The 19733-nt window shown below is 47.6% G+C and overlaps 1 protein-coding gene across 7 annotated transcripts in view; it reads right to left on the bottom strand.

Annotated features, from left to right (window-relative positions):
* The window catches only part of LOC126494402 (H-2 class I histocompatibility antigen, D-37 alpha chain-like), a 154198-nt gene that overhangs the window by 64630 nt on the left and 69835 nt on the right, over positions 1-19733 (bottom strand). The window contains exons 1-8 of one of the 7 annotated variants that reach the window (XM_050131766.1): positions 19153-19216; positions 18726-18995; positions 18223-18498; positions 17419-17694; positions 17179-17292; positions 16966-16998; positions 16769-16816; positions 16089-16628 (exon numbers count right to left, since the gene is read on the bottom strand). The exons of 4 other annotated variants lie outside the window; for them this stretch is intronic. In XM_050131766.1, the coding sequence (XP_049987723.1) occupies positions 16624-16628; positions 16769-16816; positions 16966-16998; positions 17179-17292; positions 17419-17694; positions 18223-18498; positions 18726-18995; positions 19153-19216 (1086 nt within the window). In that variant the 3' untranslated portion in view covers positions 16089-16623. Of the gene's footprint in view, positions 1-16088; positions 16629-16768; positions 16817-16965; positions 16999-17178; positions 17293-17418; positions 17695-18222; positions 18499-18725; positions 18996-19152; positions 19217-19733 lie in introns of those variants that run through there. 2 more of the 7 variants (XM_050131765.1, XM_050131764.1) reach the window with 2 other exon arrangements.

The raw sequence follows: 19733 nt of genomic DNA, 5'->3' as shown, positions 1-19733 counted from the left end.
TGAGCCAGGAAGCAGAAGACATTGTCCTCTGCACAGGAGCCTGTGAAGGGTGTAGAAGCGATTTCTGTAAACTGCTCTACTTGGAACCTCTGTGTCACTGATTGGTTTCTCTAGAAACTCTGTGTCCAATGAGAACTGAGTTCATCATTTGTTCCGAAAGAGGAACTCGATCGGAATTGAAAGTGGAACTGTGTATATTATTTATTTATTATATTATTTATTAAAGATTTATTTATTATGTATACAATATTCTGCCTCCATGCATGCCTGCAGGCCAGAAGAGGGCACCAGATATTATTACAGATGGTTGTGAGTCACCATGTGGCCGCTAGGAATTGAACTCAGGACCTCTGGAAAAGCAGCAAGTGCTCTTAACCACTGAGACATATCTCCAGCCCTTCTGGCGTCTTTAACAAAGAAAATGCTGTCAAAAGCCACTGCATACCTAGGACTTTAACCTGACCTCTGTCCTCTTCACTCTGGGGCAACTGTGAATGTCCTGGATAGTGTGGGCCCCTGGCCCCGTACCCAGCCAGGCCAACCCGATACCGCCCACCCGCAGGAACAGTTCCCAAGCCTAAAGCAAAACTCTGACACCCACAGCCTCCTGCTGAATCTCAAACTGGGATCAAGGGAGATTCGGGACTTTCCTGGGGCCATGAGGGGTCGTGACCCCCGACCCGGAAATCACTCACCGCCCTGACTGGTTGTAGAGGTGGAGCAGGTTCTGTAGGCAGGTTCTGAAATTCTGTCTGTGCTCCTGTGGGTCCCCAGTGCTCCAGCTCCTTCAGCTCGCTTTACCCTCCATACTCCGGGTTCACACCGGATGAACGGTCTGTTGTCCCCGTAGTCCACCGCATTGAACGGGGCTGGAGGGGGCAGGATGGTGGGCCACAGCTGCGGCAAAAGAGGGAAGCAGAGCCTCGGAGTAGCGCGCAGTGAGATCCGGACCATCCTCTTAGGGCAAACCTGGAACCAAGAGAGAACAAGATTGAAATCACCAGCAGTTTATACTTCCCAAACCAAACCACACCTTTATGCTCTTAGAACCTGAAAGCCACTTCTGAGGGGTTGGGACTTTGTCATGACTCCATAAAGCGCTCTCTCTCTCTCTCTCTCTCTCTCTCTCTCTCTCTCTCTCTCTCTCTCTCTAATTGATTTTTATTGATCTCTTAGGGTCCTTATTGTTGTCTAAGTTCTCTGGGATTCTGATTTGCAGGCTGATTTTCTTTGCTTTATGTTTAAAAACCACTTATGAGTGAGTATATATGATAATTGTCTTTCTGGGTCTGGGTTATTCCACTCCAAATGATGTTTTCCAGCTCCATCCATTTCATTTGCTTGCAAATGTCCAGATGTCGTTACTTTTTTCTGCTGTGCAGTACTCCACTGTGTAAACGTACCACATTTTCCTTATCCATTCTTTGATCGAGGGGCATTTAGGTTGTTCCAGGTTCTGGCTATGACAAACAATGCTGCTGTGAACATAGTTGAGCACATGTCCTTGTGGCACGATTGAGCATCCTTTGGATATATACCCAAAAGTGGTATTGCTGGGTCTTGAGGAAGGTTGTTTCCTAATTTTCTGAGGAATTACCACACAGACATCCAAAGTGGCTGTACCAGCTTGCATTCCCACCAGCAATGCAGAAGTGTTCCCTTTTCCCCACAACCTCTCCAGCATAAGTTGTCATCAGTGTTTTTGATCTTGGCCATTCTTACAGGTGTAAGATGTTTGCTGCAGAGGAGTTATATCAAGTAGAATATACCAGACCAGTATCTCTCAAGCTAGCATTGCAAGCTGGATCATTTTATGGCAGAGAAGTACTCTGCTATCTTTCAGGCTTTCACTCAGCATGCAGGATTACAGATAATTCTAGTAGTGTTCTGTGTCCGTCGTGACATGCTACTCTGAGGTCGGGAAAACAAAGGCTCAGCTCTCCATGATAATGACATAAATCAGACAGTTGTCCTTAATTCTGTTGTCAGCTGCTGTTGACGCACATTTTCTATAATGTGAACTGACATTGTTTGGTGCAGCACTAAGAAATTTGATGATTTGAGTGTTTAAGAAAATAACATTAAATACAATAACTATATCTATGTTTTTAAAAAAGAGAGGTCATGGAGTTCCCAGTAGGCCAGCAGCTTGCTCAATCTGGATGTTGTTTTTAAGTTAAGACCTTGCATTTTCAAAAAAGGTGTTTTCTTTGCTCATTCTTTCTTTTTCACCTTAATAAAAGGTTATCTTTTTTTAAAAAAAAAAGAAAAACTTTTAACCTTTGTTTTATTTGTTAGAATAGCATATCCATATAAATAAGAATATGAGGAAAAGAGTTGGAAAGATCAGACATTTTTCGTTCTTTCTGGAGACTCCAACAGGGTCCATTAGACCTTCCTGGGAAGGGTCAGAAATGGGGTGAGGGAAGGGTGACAATCCCCTGGAGCTTAGACACAAGGTTGTAGATAACCTTATCTTTGGGAAATTCTAGATAGGGGTGAAAGAGCCCAGGGTCACAGAACTCTAGGTGCCACAGCAGGAAAGGGACTTCTGTCCTGACTGGGTGGGGCTGAGCGGTTCAGCCTCACTGAAGACTCCAGAGACCTTGGGTGTGGGCAAGAACTGGGCCTAAGCAAGACTCTGTCCCACACAGGACTGCAGACTGAAGGTTTACTGCCATGGTCATTTCAGGACCTTCTCTCCTTCCCTGCTGAGACACACTCTGTTTTGTCCCGAGAGAAGAGTGAGCCCTGTGTGAGCTCACTGTCAGTCCTGATAAATGGTCCAGAGAGTCAATGGAACTTTTCACCTCCCATATGTGAGAGACAGGAGACAGGTGGATATGGTGTCAGAAGGAGAGACAGCCCGAGTTTCCTCTAAAGCCAGGAAGTAGACAAGGGAGTACAATCTCCACCATCTTATCTGATACAGTGATGATTTATATAAGCTATCAGAATTCGACGGAAGATAGGCACAAAAGGATCAAAAGAGGAAAGGAAGAATTCACACCACCCTCTATTTCCAGACAACACCATTCTTTACTTAGACGATCCTGTTGAGCCCATAGGAAAACTCTAGGACCTGATACACACTTATGGTTTGCAGATACAAAACCAATAGAAAAGAGTAGGCTTCATTTATGCCAGTACTGTATTTCCAGAAAAAGACACTAGGAAATGTACAACATTCAAAGTAACTAGAAGAAATAAGTGTATATATAACCAAAGAAAGGGAAGGAGTCTACAATGAAAACTTCAAGACACGGACACAGGAAATCATAGAAGACAATGCTAGAAAATGGAAAAGTAATCCTGCTTCTGAACTGTCAGAGTTAACATTGTGAAAGTGCCCATACTACTAATATTAATCTACAGAGTTATTGCAAGTCTTTCCAACTCTCAGATATTTCATAGCTTTAGAGAAAAAAAAAAAAGACGAGAACTAGTATGGAATGAAGAAAAGGCTGTGAACACCAAGCAATCTCAAGATGTTGCACTTCCAACCTCAAATTACCCTGCAGAGCTATAGTGACAAAGATGGCCTGGAACAGGCATAAAACAGGCAGGAAATCAAAGGCCTAGGATAGAGATCCTGGACATAAAACGACAAAGCTATGCAGGCTTAATTGTAGACAAAGAATGCAAAACACATGGGATAAAAGCCCATTCTACACACGAGGCTGCAACACTGTTTTCCTACCTGAGAAGATGAATTTAGGTTTTCACCTTGTACAAAAGTAAACTTGGAAAAGAGCACTGACCTTATTATGTTCAAATCTTGAAACACTGAAACTTCAAGAAGACAGCCTAGGGGAGGCCCTTCCAGATACTGGGGTAAGCAAGAACTTAGGATAGAACAGCAGTACCACAGGAGCTAATGAGGCCACACATCAGCATGAAAACAAAGTCTCTCCACAGCACAGGGCACAATCAGCAGAGAGAACAGAAGCCACAATAGGAGAAAACTTGTAACCAGCTCCACTGTAGACAAGGGGCTAGAGCTCTCAATTTAGGAAGAACTGCAGAAGCTAAATATGCAGGAGCTAACATTGCCAATCAACCAATGGGCAAGAGAACTGAATAGACAGTTATCTTAATAAAAGAAAACTACCATTGGTCACTATTATCAGTGTATTTAGTATGCCTAGCCCTCATGAAATGCAAATAAAACTTTGAGGGGGCTGGAGAGTTGGCTCAGAGGTGAAGGCACTTGATGCTCTGCAGAGGACCTGGGTTAGATGCACTGTGTGTAACTCCAGCCCCAGGGACCTGACACCCTCTTCTGAGCCCAGACACCAGGCACACACATGGTGCACATGCACACATGCAGGCAAAACCCTCATCCACATGAAAGAATGAAGTAAAAATAAAAATTAAAACTGCTAGTCAGGTGGTGGTGGCACACACCTTTAATTCCTGCACTTGGGAGGCAGAGGCAGGTGGATTTCTGTGATTTCGAGACCAGCCTGGTCTACAAGAGCTAGTTCCAGGACAGGCTCCAAAGCTATAGAGAAACCCTGTCTTGAAAAACCAAACCAAACAAAACAAACCAGAAAAAAATAAACCTGCTATGTATAGCACTTCACCTCAGTCAGAATGTCTGTCACCAACAAATCTGACAGCAAATGTTTGAGAGGTGTGGAGAGAGGGGAAACACTCACTGTTGAGGGGCTGCAAATTAATAGTCTTTGTGTATCGTTGGACATTTTGGACATTTCTCAAAAAAATTAACTACCATATGACCCAGCTATTTTATTCTGGACAGAAGTCCACACCTTACCGGTGGAATATTTACACCCCGTGGTTATTGCTGCTTTGTTCAGTAGAGCAAAGAATTGGATTTAATTCAGTTGTCCGTCAACAGATGAATAGATAATGAAAATTTGGTACACAAATAAAATGGAATACTATATGAGTTATGAAACAGAATTTCCCCTCCCTCGCTCCCACCCTCCCTCCCTCCCTTCCTTTCTTTCCTTTTTGCATATTGGTGCTGGTTAAGTGCATGAATCATATTTGATAACAAATGTGTAAAATCCGAAGTGAATCTCCACAAGTTCATAATGGTTACTGTAACTTAACAAAAATTCACTGAGATGTATAGCCTTTGTTCTGGTTAATTTCAGTGTGTGATTTTTTTTTGTAATAAAGTTTAAAATATTAAAAAACAAGAAAAAAAGGATGATGACCCCCAGTGAGGGTTTCCTCTTTCTCAGGACTGAGCCCAGCCCGAGGGCAGAGGGAGGAGTTGCCCGCGGCCCCCGCACCTGTGCGCAGCAGCGCGTCCTCGTTCTCCAGGTGTCTGCGCAGCCACTGCACGCACGTGTCCTCCAGGTAGGCCCTCTGTTTCTGTGCAAACCCATCCCGCTCCCACTTGCGCTGGGTGATCTGCGCCGCCGTGTCCGCCGCCGTCCACGTTGTCAGGGAGAGGTAATGGTGGCCCCTCTTTTTTTTTTTTTTTTTTTTTTTTTTTTTTTTTTTTTTAATGTATTTAGCCTGCATGCCTGCACACACACCAGAAGAGGGCACCAGATCTCATTATAGATTGTTATGAGCTACCCTGAACTGAACTCAGGATCTCTGGAAGAGCAGCCAGGGCTCTTAACCTCATCTCATCCCACCAGGGACACAGCATAGTGAACACTGGTTCCAGAAGGTTCTCTCTGCTGCCGTTTATTTTCTAAATCACCCCTTCAATTTACCGACCAATGAAACCTCAGGTGAAAAATCTGAACCATCGAGTTCACATTCAGATTCTTATTTTCAGTGAAGCCATGAGCTGCAGCTCAGGGCAGCATGGAGCTGACAAGATGGAGATGTCTCCTCCAGTTGGCTGACAAGGAAGGTTGGCTGGGGAAGGGAACACAGGACGGTGTAGTGACAGGATCCTGGTGTGCACGGCTGGGCTGGGCTCCCCAGTTCTTCACGTTGAGATCACGGGGAACATCACGCACTGTTGCCTAAAGACAACTGCTGGGCTCTGGACATCACAGCAGAGGCCTGACCAAGTCTTCTGTCATTCAGTGCACACCAGGCAGCTGTCTCCGCACTACAGAACAAGAGTCATGGGCAGTCACTGTGAAGACAACACTCACCTCTCACTCACAGGTGCAAATTCTCAGAGTCCCTGTGAACCATTCATGTCCCCTTTGTCCTACCCCCACTTCTTCTTCAACGTCTCATTTTTTTAAAATTGTATTTATTTATTTATTAATTTATTATGTATACAATGTTCTGTCTGTATGCCTGCAGGCCAGAAAAGGGCACCAGACCCCATTACAGATGGTTGTGAGCCACCATGTGGTTGTTGGGAATTGAACTCAGGACCTTTGGAAGAGCAGACAATGCCCTTAACCTCTGAGCCATCTCTCCAGCCCCCATCAACGTCTCATTTTTACAGTCTGTGAGAGACATCATAGCTCTGCGTTGTCCTTGCCTATGGTAAAAAATTAGCAGTCCACACTCAGAGCCTCAAGAGAATTTGTCTGAAGGAGGAATTATGGTCTGGTTGAGCTCCCCACCAGCTCCTGCTCCACCCAAAGGCCGCAGGGAGTCTGATCATGGTGCCCAGTGATTCCACCTGTGATAAATGAAGCTATGACATCAGGGAAGTTTCCAGAATGGACAGCAGAGCAGGGGAGGGTCAGGAGACATGAGGAAGGAGGTACACAGGGAGTGAACCAATTTCCAGCCTGTGAGTCCTCAGCAGAGACCTTCTCCTCCGACCTCTGAGCACTGAGGACCAGGTCCCCATCACTCCCATCATCAGGCTTATGAATCTGTCCTTCAGGTTCCCTGTGTTTGACGGTAAGGTGATGGTGATTCCAGAGATGGGCATGGTGTGCGTGTGTGTTGTGTGTGTGAGTGTGAGTGTGTCTTCCCATTCACCGTGCATGCTTATTGACGGCGCTGAATGAAAAAACAAACAAAAAAGCCAACTGTGCCCCTTCCATGCCTCTGCTCTTCCTCCTCCACATCATAACACCTCCAATGATAAAAACTAAACTCACAGCTCCAAGCACAGCACCAACAATGGCCTTGATGGTGATGGTGGACTGGGGAGGCTCTAGGAGCGAAGACAACAGAAGGGAAGGTGAGGCTCATGGTTCCAGCTATCAAGCCTGACCTTGTCCAGGGTCTGCAGAAGGCTCCAGGTTTTCTTGACCCAAGCTGCACCCAAACCCTCCTAACCCCATCTCAGGGTGAGGGGTTCAGGCAGACTCTCATGTTCCACATGGCATGTGTATTTCTGCCCCTCTCCAAATGTGTGTATGCACGTGTGAGGGCAAGTGTCCACGAAGCCCAGAAGAGAGTATCAGGTCCCCTGGAGCTGGGGTTTCAGGAGAGCTGGAGTTGAAGTCGGGTCTCCTGGAAGAGCTGCAAACACTCAACCACTGAGCCATCTCTCCAGCCACCCTGCACCCCGGTCCTTTAGTGGCCTTGTGTGGGCAGTAAGGAAACCAGGTGACTAGTGATAGACACAGGTAAAGTCCCGTGACTGTTCATGCCGTCTCTTCAGCCCCTCTTCCCCTTTTAAAAAACAACCTAAATTGACATAGGAGGGACGGTGGGCTCATACACAGGAAGTAGTTGGGAGGGACTTGGAATGTGACGGTCTTTTTTAGTTTGGTGGAGCCAAAGCATGCTCTTTAGAAGACACCGGTGAAGAGGAAACATCAGTTAATAGTGCCTCAGTCTCTCGAAGCTAGCAGGTTTTCATCCCAACGTCTGACTCCTAAGTCTTTATGGGTAAATAGAATGGTAGATATAAACAACATCTGTATTCCATAAAATTGGAAAGTACAAAAGAAATGGACAATTTTCCTGATAGATACCACTTGCCAAAGTATAATCAAGATCACACAAACAGCTTAAATAGACCTATAACCTCTAAGGAAATAGCAGTCACTAAAGTCTCCCAACCAAAAAACCATAGGGACAAACAGTTTAGCACAGACTTTCAAAGAAGACCTAATTTCTGTACTCTACAAAAAGAAACACAAGGAACACTCCAAATTCATTTTGTGAGATCACAGTCACCCTGACACCCAAACTACACAAAGATTCAAAAAGAGTGAATTATGAACCAGTTTCCCTTATGAACATAGATGCTTTTAAATATTCAACAAAATACTTGCAAACCGAATCTAAGATCATATCAAAAAGAGCATCCACCATGATCAAGTAGGTTTAATCCCAGAGATTCAGGGATGGTTCAATATATATATATATATATGAAAATAAATCAATATAATCCATCATATAAACAAACCAAGAGAAAAAAAACACATGATCATCTAACGAGATGCCGAAAAAAGCCTTTGATAAAAATCGAACATTTCTTCATGATAAAAGTCTTGGAGAGATCATGAATACAGGCATACCTAAGCATAATAAAGGCAATATACAGTAAACCTACAGCCAACATCTAATTAAACGCAGAGAAACTCAAAGCAATTCCACTAAAATCAGAACAATACAAGGTTGTTGACTCTCCATAGCTATTCAGTATTGGAGCGGAAGTTGTAGCTAGAGAAATAAGACAACAAAGGAGATCAAGGGGACACAAACTGGAAAGTAGGAAGTCAAGAAATGGTTTCTTAGGATATTCAAACATTCCCTATATATTATCCTCTGGATAACACCACACTGGACACCTATTTAAACAGCATTCCTAGGGCTGGAGGGGTGGCTAGGGCACTCATAGTCCTTCTGCTCCTGGGGAGAACCACGTTCAGTTCCCAGCACTCACACCCAGGGGCTCTGACACCCTCTTCTGACCCCCAGGACCACTGCACTCACCTGACCACACTCAGAGGGATTCCACACATCCACTGTGGTGGATTCCATGAGAAATGTCCTTATGGTCTTAAGTAGTTGAACTTTGTTACCTACTTGGTGGTGCTATTTGGGAGGTTGAGGTTTAAGAGGTATGGTCTTGCTGGAAGAAGTATGATATTGGGGGAGGCTGTGAGAGTAAAATTCCCATTTTGCTCTCACATTTTGCTCTTTCCTTTCTGTTTGCCACTGAGGATGTGAGTTCTCAGCTTCCTGCTCCAGCCACCATGCCTGTGGCTCAGTGCACTTCTTGCCTGTCATGGTGCACTCCTATCCATTGGAGCTGTGGCCCAAACAAACTCTTCTCAGTGTTGCTTTGGCCGTGGTGATTATCCCAGCAACAGAAACGTGGTTAACACACACACGACTAAAACATATTTTTGAAACGTGTCACTATGTAGAACAGGATGGCTATGAACTCACAGAGAATCACCTGCCTATTCCTTTAGAGGGCTAGGAATAAAGGAATGTGCCAGCATGCCACACTAAAAATATAATACATCTTAAAACAATAGCTCTCTACCTTGTTCTTCTCACCTGCACTCTGGACACCTTCCCTTCTGCCGGCCATCTCCTGAGAGACAGCCTGTCCTTGTTCATTCCCTTACACTGTATCACAGGCAGCTTCCCACCAGAGCTTGCTCCAGGAACCAGCAACACTGTATTCCTTCCTAGTGTGTCTCAGAAACAGGACTTACATCTCACATCTGGAACAGACTCTGTGGAACAAGCAAAATGGACACAGTTATGTCCCCTGCTTGAGGAGTGGACTTGCTCCACCCAGATGGAGACACTGACAGAGACCAAAGAAAACATCCATCCACAGTCAGCTCGGTGAGCCCTGAGCTCACTGGTCCCTCACAGGATCCTGGGTGAGTCGGGGATAACCACTGACAGCCACCCCAGTGCGCATGTCCGCTCACATAGCTGCACCACTGCAGTCCCCAGACAGCTCCCAGCAGCTCCACTCCACATCTCCTCTCCCTCAGGAACTGCAGCTGGTTTAACCCTGAGAGGGAAGCGCTACATTGTGTCAGCTCCGTGAACCTGTAGCTTCTTGTGTTTCCTGAGCCTCATCAGCTCCTCCTGGCTCCAGCGGGGATGTTTCAGTCCAGAGGAAAATTCATAGTCACCTCCCTGTTCTACAGAAGCTCCCTTTGTTAACACAACCTCAGGCCAAGTGCTGGGGTGTCAAGTGCAGCCCCAGGTCCCCTCACACTGAGGTCACAGTCACCTGAGCTTTCCCCTCAGCAAAGCCCTCCCTCCCTCTCCCCGCCTGCCCTTCACTCTGCGACCCATGATCCTCCTTATGTTTATTTATTCAGTAAACATTTATTGGCTATGAATGCTTGCTGGGGCCCAGGCACTGGAAGTCAGCATCCCTCACAAGACAAAGATGGCAGCATCATGACAGAGATGATCGCCTTCTTGGTCATCAGACGTCTCTGCTAAGGCTCCTGGAGCTCCTGACTGGACGTNTTTATTTATTTATTTATTTATTTATTTATTAATTTATTATGTATACAATGTTCTGTCTGTATGCCTGCAGGCCAGAAAAGGGCACCAGACCCCATTACAGATGGTTGTGAGCCACCATGTGGTTGTTGGGAATTGAACTCAGGACCTTTGGAAGAGCAGACAATGCCCTTAACCTCTGAGCCATCTCTCCAGCCCCCATCAACGTCTCATTTTTACAGTCTGTGAGAGACATCATAGCTCTGCGTTGTCCTTGCCTATGGTAAAAAATTAGCAGTCCACACTCAGAGCCTCAAGAGAATTTGTCTGAAGGAGGAATTATGGTCTGGTTGAGCTCCCCACCAGCTCCTGCTCCACCCAAAGGCCGCAGGGAGTCTGATCATGGTGCCCAGTGATTCCACCTGTGATAAATGAAGCTATGACATCAGGGAAGTTTCCAGAATGGACAGCAGAGCAGGGGAGGGTCAGGAGACATGAGGAAGGAGGTACACAGGGAGTGAACCAATTTCCAGCCTGTGAGTCCTCAGCAGAGACCTTCTCCTCCGACCTCTGAGCACTGAGGACCAGGTCCCCATCACTCCCATCATCAGGCTTATGAATCTGTCCTTCAGGTTCCCTGTGTTTGACGGTAAGGTGATGGTGATTCCAGAGATGGGCATGGTGTGCGTGTGTGTTGTGTGTGTGAGTGTGAGTGTGTCTTCCCATTCACCGTGCATGCTTATTGACGGCGCTGAATGAAAAAACAAACAAAAAAGCCAACTGTGCCCCTTCCATGCCTCTGCTCTTCCTCCTCCACATCATAACACCTCCAATGATAAAAACTAAACTCACAGCTCCAAGCACAGCACCAACAATGGCCTTGATGGTGATGGTGGACTGGGGAGGCTCTAGGAGCGAAGACAACAGAAGGGAAGGTGAGGCTCATGGTTCCAGCTATCAAGCCTGACCTTGTCCAGGGTCTGCAGAAGGCTCCAGGTTTTCTTGACCCAAGCTGCACCCAAACCCTCCTAACCCCATCTCAGGGTGAGGGGTTCAGGCAGACTCTCATGTTCCACATGGCATGTGTATTTCTGCCCCTCTCCAAATGTGTGTATGCACGTGTGAGGGCAAGTGTCCACGAAGCCCAGAAGAGAGTATCAGGTCCCCTGGAGCTGGGGTTTCAGGAGAGCTGGAGTTGAAGTCGGGTCTCCTGGAAGAGCTGCAAACACTCAACCACTGAGCCATCTCTCCAGCCACCCTGCACCCCGGTCCTTTAGTGGCCTTGTGTGGGCAGTAAGGAAACCAGGTGACTAGTGATAGACACAGGTAAAGTCCCGTGACTGTTCATGCCGTCTCTTCAGCCCCTCTTCCCCTTTTAAAAAACAACCTAAATTGACATAGGAGGGACGGTGGGCTCATACACAGGAAGTAGTTGGGAGGGACTTGGAATGTGACGGTCTTTTTTAGTTTGGTGGAGCCAAAGCATGCTCTTTAGAAGACACCGGTGAAGAGGAAACATCAGTTAATAGTGCCTCAGTCTCTCGAAGCTAGCAGGTTTTCATCCCAACGTCTGACTCCTAAGTCTTTATGGGTAAATAGAATGGTAGATATAAACAACATCTGTATTCCATAAAATTGGAAAGTACAAAAGAAATGGACAATTTTCCTGATAGATACCACTTGCCAAAGTATAATCAAGATCACACAAACAGCTTAAATAGACCTATAACCTCTAAGGAAATAGCAGTCACTAAAGTCTCCCAACCAAAAAACCATAGGGACAAACAGTTTAGCACAGACTTTCAAAGAAGACCTAATTTCTGTACTCTACAAAAAGAAACACAAGGAACACTCCAAATTCATTTTGTGAGATCACAGTCACCCTGACACCCAAACTACACAAAGATTCAAAAAGAGTGAATTATGAACCAGTTTCCCTTATGAACATAGATGCTTTTAAATATTCAACAAAATACTTGCAAACCGAATCTAAGATCATATCAAAAAGAGCATCCACCATGATCAAGTAGGTTTAATCCCAGAGATTCAGGGATGGTTTAACATAGGTAAATTGATAAATGAAATNTCCACCATGATCAAGTAGGTTTAATCCCAGAGATTCAGGGATGGTTCAATATATATATATATATATGAAAATAAATCAATATAATCCATCATATAAACAAACCAAGAGAAAAAAAACACATGATCATCTAACGAGATGCCGAAAAAAGCCTTTGATAAAAATCGAACATTTCTTCATGATAAAAGTCTTGGAGAGATCATGAATACAGGCATACCTAAGCATAATAAAGGCAATATACAGTAAACCTACAGCCAACATCTAATTAAACGCAGAGAAACTCAAAGCAATTCCACTAAAATCAGAACAATACAAGGTTGTTGACTCTCCATAGCTATTCAGTATTGGAGCGGAAGTTGTAGCTAGAGAAATAAGACAACAAAGGAGATCAAGGGGACACAAACTGGAAAGTAGGAAGTCAAGAAATGGTTTCTTAGGATATTCAAACATTCCCTATATATTATCCTCTGGATAACACCACACTGGACACCTATTTAAACAGCATTCCTAGGGCTGGAGGGGTGGCTAGGGCACTCATAGTCCTTCTGCTCCTGGGGAGAACCACGTTCAGTTCCCAGCACTCACACCCAGGGGCTCTGACACCCTCTTCTGACCCCCAGGACCACTGCACTCACCTGACCACACTCAGAGGGATTCCACACATCCACTGTGGTGGATTCCATGAGAAATGTCCTTATGGTCTTAAGTAGTTGAACTTTGTTACCTACTTGGTGGTGCTATTTGGGAGGTTGAGGTTTAAGAGGTATGGTCTTGCTGGAAGAAGTATGATATTGGGGGAGGCTGTGAGAGTAAAATTCCCATTTTGCTCTCACATTTTGCTCTTTCCTTTCTGTTTGCCACTGAGGATGTGAGTTCTCAGCTTCCTGCTCCAGCCACCATGCCTGTGGCTCAGTGCACTTCTTGCCTGTCATGGTGCACTCCTATCCATTGGAGCTGTGGCCCAAACAAACTCTTCTCAGTGTTGCTTTGGCCGTGGTGATTATCCCAGCAACAGAAACGTGGTTAACACACACACGACTAAAACATATTTTTGAAACGTGTCACTATGTAGAACAGGATGGCTATGAACTCACAGAGAATCACCTGCCTATTCCTTTAGAGGGCTAGGAATAAAGGAATGTGCCAGCATGCCACACTAAAAATATAATACATCTTAAAACAATAGCTCTCTACCTTGTTCTTCTCACCTGCACTCTGGACACCTTCCCTTCTGCCGGCCATCTCCTGAGAGACAGCCTGTCCTTGTTCATTCCCTTACACTGTATCACAGGCAGCTTCCCACCAGAGCTTGCTCCAGGAACCAGCAACACTGTATTCCTTCCTAGTGTGTCTCAGAAACAGGACTTACATCTCACATCTGGAACAGACTCTGTGGAACAAGCAAAATGGACACAGTTATGTCCCCTGCTTGAGGAGTGGACTTGCTCCACCCAGATGGAGACACTGACAGAGACCAAAGAAAACATCCATCCACAGTCAGCTCGGTGAGCCCTGAGCTCACTGGTCCCTCACAGGATCCTGGGTGAGTCGGGGATAACCACTGACAGCCACCCCAGTGCGCATGTCCGCTCACATAGCTGCACCACTGCAGTCCCCAGACAGCTCCCAGCAGCTCCACTCCACATCTCCTCTCCCTCAGGAACTGCAGCTGGTTTAACCCTGAGAGGGAAGCGCTACATTGTGTCAGCTCCGTGAACCTGTAGCTTCTTGTGTTTCCTGAGCCTCATCAGCTCCTCCTGGCTCCAGCGGGGATGTTTCAGTCCAGAGGAAAATTCATAGTCACCTCCCTGTTCTACAGAAGCTCCCTTTGTTAACACAACCTCAGGCCAAGTGCTGGGGTGTCAAGTGCAGCCCCAGGTCCCCTCACACTGAGGTCACAGTCACCTGAGCTTTCCCCTCAGCAAAGCCCTCCCTCCCTCTCCCCGCCTGCCCTTCACTCTGCGACCCATGATCCTCCTTATGTTTATTTATTCAGTAAACATTTATTGGCTATGAATGCTTGCTGGGGCCCAGGCACTGGAAGTCAGCATCCCTCACAAGACAAAGATGGCAGCATCATGACAGAGATGATCGCCTTCTTGGTCATCAGACGTCTCTGCTAAGGCTCCTGGAGCTCCTGACTGGACGTCACAAAGCTAGAAGAGAAAACTGCGGGGGACAGAACCTGGAGCAGGAAATGGAGGGATTTCCATTTCTGGTGTTCTCACAATCTATTTCTTGAAAGATTTATTAATTAATGTCTATGTGTGTTCTTCTTCATTGTTTGTATTTGTACCATATGCCTATACGGTTCCCACAGGGACATTGGATGCCCTGGAACAGGAATTATGGATGGTTATGAGCCATCAAGTGGGTACTTGGATCTGAACCTGGATCCTCTGCAAGAGCAGCAAGTGCTCTCAAGCCCTGAGCCATCTCTTCAGTCCCTGAACCATGTTTTTTTTAATAAACATAAGTAGACTCAGCCTGTAAATCCTTGAGTCTCCACTGGAGGCAGCACCAGGGTTCCCAGGGGCAGAGAAGGAGAGGGAGAGGGGACCTTGGGCAGAAAACAGATCCAAAGACAGATCTGAGATGAGACCCTGTGGATCCCTCCTCTCTGCCCATCCTACAACCTGGGTTAAATTCTGATAGATGGGAAAGAATGAGAGAACCTCCAGGGAGGGGTCTGGAAGAAGGCCACAGTCTCCTGAGTGCAGGGGCCTAGTTGGGCTTTGAGGGGACAAGGATGGAAAACACTCAGGGACCCCACCACTCACAGGAGCAAGAACAGACCTAGTCCTCCATACTAACTAAAAAGACAAGGAATCAACACTAAAGACAGGGGAAAGAGTCACAGCCAGGACAGCAGCCCTGACTGTCACAGCAGCCCTGGCGGCTCATAATCCCGGAGACAGGACAAAGCTCTGGCCATCCCAGTGTCCCTGTGATCATAGCATTTGGTTCTAAGTGACCAAGAGAACTGAGGCAGGAGGGGACAGAGCTGAAGAGTGACGTTGTCAAAGCCTACAACGGACTGAGCTCCACAGCCCTGTTCTCACTCAGCTCCCACAGCCTCACCCTGTCCCACCAGATGCACACAGCACAGTGAACAGAGATTCTGGGAGGTTCTCCACGCTGCCATTTATTTCCTCCACAAACTCTATCTCAATCTTTTATTTTACCGCCAATCAACCTTTGAGATCAAGGACATGGACAATCAAGTTCACATTCAGAATCTTGTTGACAGAGGTATTTTCATCCTGCTTCCCCGTCAACTCCAAACTCAGCCTTTCCTCTTCCGAGAATTCTGTTCTCGTTGCCACACTTCTATTTCCTGCCTGGTCGTCCTGCCCATACTTCCTTCCTACCGGCCAATCAGCATATTATTAAAAACAACACAAGTGACAGGGTACAGACCATTGTCCTGCAGCAGAGTCTTATTCTCAGTGGGGAAGTCAGGGGCTGTAGCTCAGGATAGCATGGAGGAGACAGGATGGAGATGTCCCCTCCTGTCTGCAGGAACACGAAGGTTGGCTGTAGAAGGGAACAGGGCAGTGCAGGGACAGGGTCCTGGTGTGCAGGGTGGGCTGGGCTCCCCAGTTCTTCACATTGAGCCCCTAAGATCACAGGGACCATTACGTATTGTTAAGAACCCTTCTCCAACCTCCTCGGTTATGGATGACCCTGGATAGTGCCGCAGAAATCAGGACACAGGGGAAGTAGAGTAGGAGATACAACTGCATACTTTATTACAAAGTCAGTGTTCTTTTTATAATACTCAAATCACGATTCAAACTAGGTTCCCAAAATAAATAAAATAGTTTCATAGACTAGTCACTTGGTTGCAACTAATTTCAAGGGCTTCGTGCTCTAGCTAATCTAAACAAAAAGCTCGGTGTTATGGGAATAACTCTTGTTGTAATATAATATGCAAAAACACCTCATCAGAAGACAAACCACAACCTAATCAGAGCCTTTGAACTACAGTGCACATCTGTGTTCTCAAGGACTGACCATTGGCAAGGCACTCTACTGATGGGAGAGGTTTGCCTCCTCCCAACTTGGTTTGCCAAAGCCTATGAGCAAGAATGCTACCTCCAGTCTCCCTTGCACAGAGTTTCTATGCAGTTCAAAGCCAGCTCTCTACAACACACTATTGCTGAGAGATAACTGGGGGGCTCTGGATGTCACAGGAGAGACCTGAACACATCGTCTGTCACTCCATCCACACCAGGCAGCTGTCTTCACGCTACAGAACAAGAGTCATGAAAAATCACTGTGAAGACAACATCCCAACAACCCACCACTCACTCAGAGGAGATTCTGGGGGTCCCTGAAACCCAATCATGTCCACTCTGCCCCTCCCCGAGTCAGGTCCCAGAGTGTCACCTTTACAATCTGAGAGAGAGACATCGGAGCTCTGGGAACTGTCCCTGCCTGGGGTAAAATTATATATTAATGGAAAGGTAAAAACAGGGACCCCAGAATATTTTGGTGGAGCTATTATGGATTTCCAGAACTCCCCCGAAAAATCCAGCATCAACACAAAGGCTTCAGGGACAATCCTGCTCATTGGTCACACTTACCTGGAGCTGGAGCATAGTCCCCTCCTTTTCCACCTGTGAGAAGAAAAGCTGTGAGAGACCAGGGAAGTCCCTGACCCTAGGAAGTTTCCAGAACTAGCAGCAGACCCAGGGTAGAGACAGCAGCAATGAGGGGTGTGGATGTGTTTCCCATTAATGAGGCAGAGATTCTTCTAAAAAAGGCTGAGAGAGAACTCAGACCCTGCCCTTTCCTACCTGTGTTTCTCCTCCTCTTCCTCACAACAGCTACCACAGCGCCAATGACCACAGCTCCAAGGAGAACCAGACCAGCAATGACTGCCATGATGGGGACCGTGGACTTAGGAGGCTCTGGGAAAGAAAGGACAGGGAGGGAAAATGAGGGTCATGACCCAGCTCTCAGCCCTGACCCTGCTCAGGGTCCACAGAAGGCTCCAGCTTTCCCTGACCCCAGCTCTGCACCCACTCCCTCCATACCCCATCTTAGGGTCAGAGGCTCAGCCAGCCCCTCATGGTACACATGGCATGTGTATTTGTGCTCCTTCCCAGAAGGCACCACCAGAGATGCCCACTTCTGGAAGGTTCCATCCCCAGAAGGTCTGGTCTCCACCAGCTCCATGTCCTGAGTCTGTTCCTCCTCCTCCCTCTGCCAGGTCAGGGTGATGTCAGCAGGGTAGAAGCCCCGGGCCCAGCACCTCAGGGTGACGTCACCTTTAGGTCCAGGATGATGGGTCACATGTGCCTTTGGGGGGTCTGAGGGAAAGATTGTGAAGATGAGACATCTTGTCATCTTCTGGGGACTCAGCAGTGTTCATGTGGCCTTCTGGGAATGGACTGGGGAACTGGGGTGGGATTAGGGTGTCCTGATATTAGTAGACCCCAGCTAGAGCTCAGGCCCCGGGGTCATGTGCTCTTCGGGATGCTCTAAGATGTGAGTGACAGTTTGGGGTAGGAGGCTTCAGGGCTCTGCAGACTGATGGAGGGGAAGAGATTCTGGTCCTGAGCTGAGTGAGGGCCAGGAGACTCAGAAAAGCTGGAGTCAGACTCCAAAGACACCGTGTGTGGGGCACAGAAGGAGGCCTGAGAGAAAAAGCTCCTGTGGTCCAGGGCCATCTTCAAGGCTGACCTGCTGTACAAGGATTAGTCTCCCAATGGGAAAAGCAGCCTGGTATCTCCCTGTCCTTATTCCTCAGCCCGGTGCCTGCTGGACAGTGTTCTTCCTCTGAGGATGCCCAAGCCTTTCTCCCACACTTCCGAGGAAAAGCGAGGGTCTCCAGGTACCTGAGCGCAGCAGGGTCGCGTTCCCCAATTCCAGGTATCTATGGAGCCAGTGTATGCAGGGGCCCTGCAGGTATGCTCTCTGGTGGTCGGCCTCGTTCACGATCTCTGACTTGAGTTTAGAGATCTGAGAGGCCGCATCAGTTGTGGTCCAGGATTTCAGGTCCTCGTTCAGGGAGATATAATCCCGGCCATCGTAGGCCTCCTGACAGTACCCGCGGAGCAGGCGTCCATCTGGACCCATGTCACAGCCATACATCCATTGCAGAGTGTGAGGTTCTGGTGGGGACACAGTGGTTAGCTCCACCTTGCGGCCATCCTGCCCCTTCTCAGTCCACCCTTAACCCGACCTTTCAGAAACAAAAGAGCAACCGAAACCTGATCCAAACTCTGCGGGGTCCTTCCTGTAGGTGAGGGTTTGGGCAGGAGTTTGGACGAAGGTGACCCAAGCCTGTCTCAGGGGAGATGGAGGGGCTGTGTCTGCGATCGAGGCCGCGGTCACTCACCGTAGTCACTCTGATTGTAGTAGCCAAGCAGGGTCTGGAGATTCAATTTGAAGTTCTTCCCTGTGTTCTTGGCTTTCCACGTCTCCTTCTCCCAATACTCCGGCCCCTCCTGCTCCACCCATGGCACCCTCGGTCCCATCCTCGGAGTCTCCGCGTCGCTGTCGTAGCGCACGAATTGCGTGTCGTCCACGTAGCCGACCACGATGAACCGCGGCTCCCCGAGGCCGGGCCGGGACACGGCGGTGTGGAAATACCGCAGCGAGTGCGGGCCTGGGGGCGGCGCGCGGTGAGACCCGACCCTGGTCCCGGGCCAGGGTCCCAGGTGAAGGCAGGGGAGGCACGGACTAGGGCAGTAAGATACGTTTACGGGGTACTGCCCCCACCGGGCTCCCTGCTCCGTCCCGCAGTCTCCCCACCCCTTACTCACTAGCCTGCGTCTGGACCAGGACTATGGCACTCGCCAACAGCTTGAGCCAGGAAGAAGAAGACATGGTCCTCTGCACAGGAGCCTGTGAAGGGTGTAGAAGCGATTTCTGTAAACTGTTGTACTTGGAACCTCTGTGTCACTGATTGGTTTCTCTAGAAACTCGGTGTCTAATGAGAACTGAGAGTGTCCGGAGAGAGGAACCCGATCGGACCTGAAAGTGAAACTGTGTATGTGGAAAACAGTGCCGGGCATTGTTCTGACATCTTAATAAAGAAAATGCTATCAAAAGTCACCGCATGACCTAGGACTCTAAGCGGACCCGTGTCCTCTTTACTCCGGGGCAGCTGTGAATGTCCCGGATACTGTGGGCACCTGGCCCCGTACCCAGCCCGGCCAACCCGATATCGCCCGTCCGCAGGAAGAATCCCCAAACCTAAAGCAAAACTCAGACACCCACAGCCTCCTGCGGAATCTCGAACACTGGGATCAGGGAATTAGGGACCGTTCGCGGGGTCGTGAGGGGTCGTGATCCCCGACCCGGAAATCACTCACCAGCGGACTTGGGTTGTAGTGTTCGAACA

The sequence above is a fragment of the Alexandromys fortis genome, unplaced genomic scaffold (genome assembly GCF_014885135.2).
Source record: "Alexandromys fortis isolate MF-2015 unplaced genomic scaffold, M_Fortis_MF-2015_v1.1 scaffold_390, whole genome shotgun sequence".
Classification (NCBI taxonomy): Eukaryota; Metazoa; Chordata; class Mammalia; order Rodentia; family Cricetidae; genus Alexandromys; species Alexandromys fortis.
The sequence above is the reverse complement of the archived record's forward strand: the minus strand, read 5'-3'. Positions and strand labels throughout refer to the sequence as shown.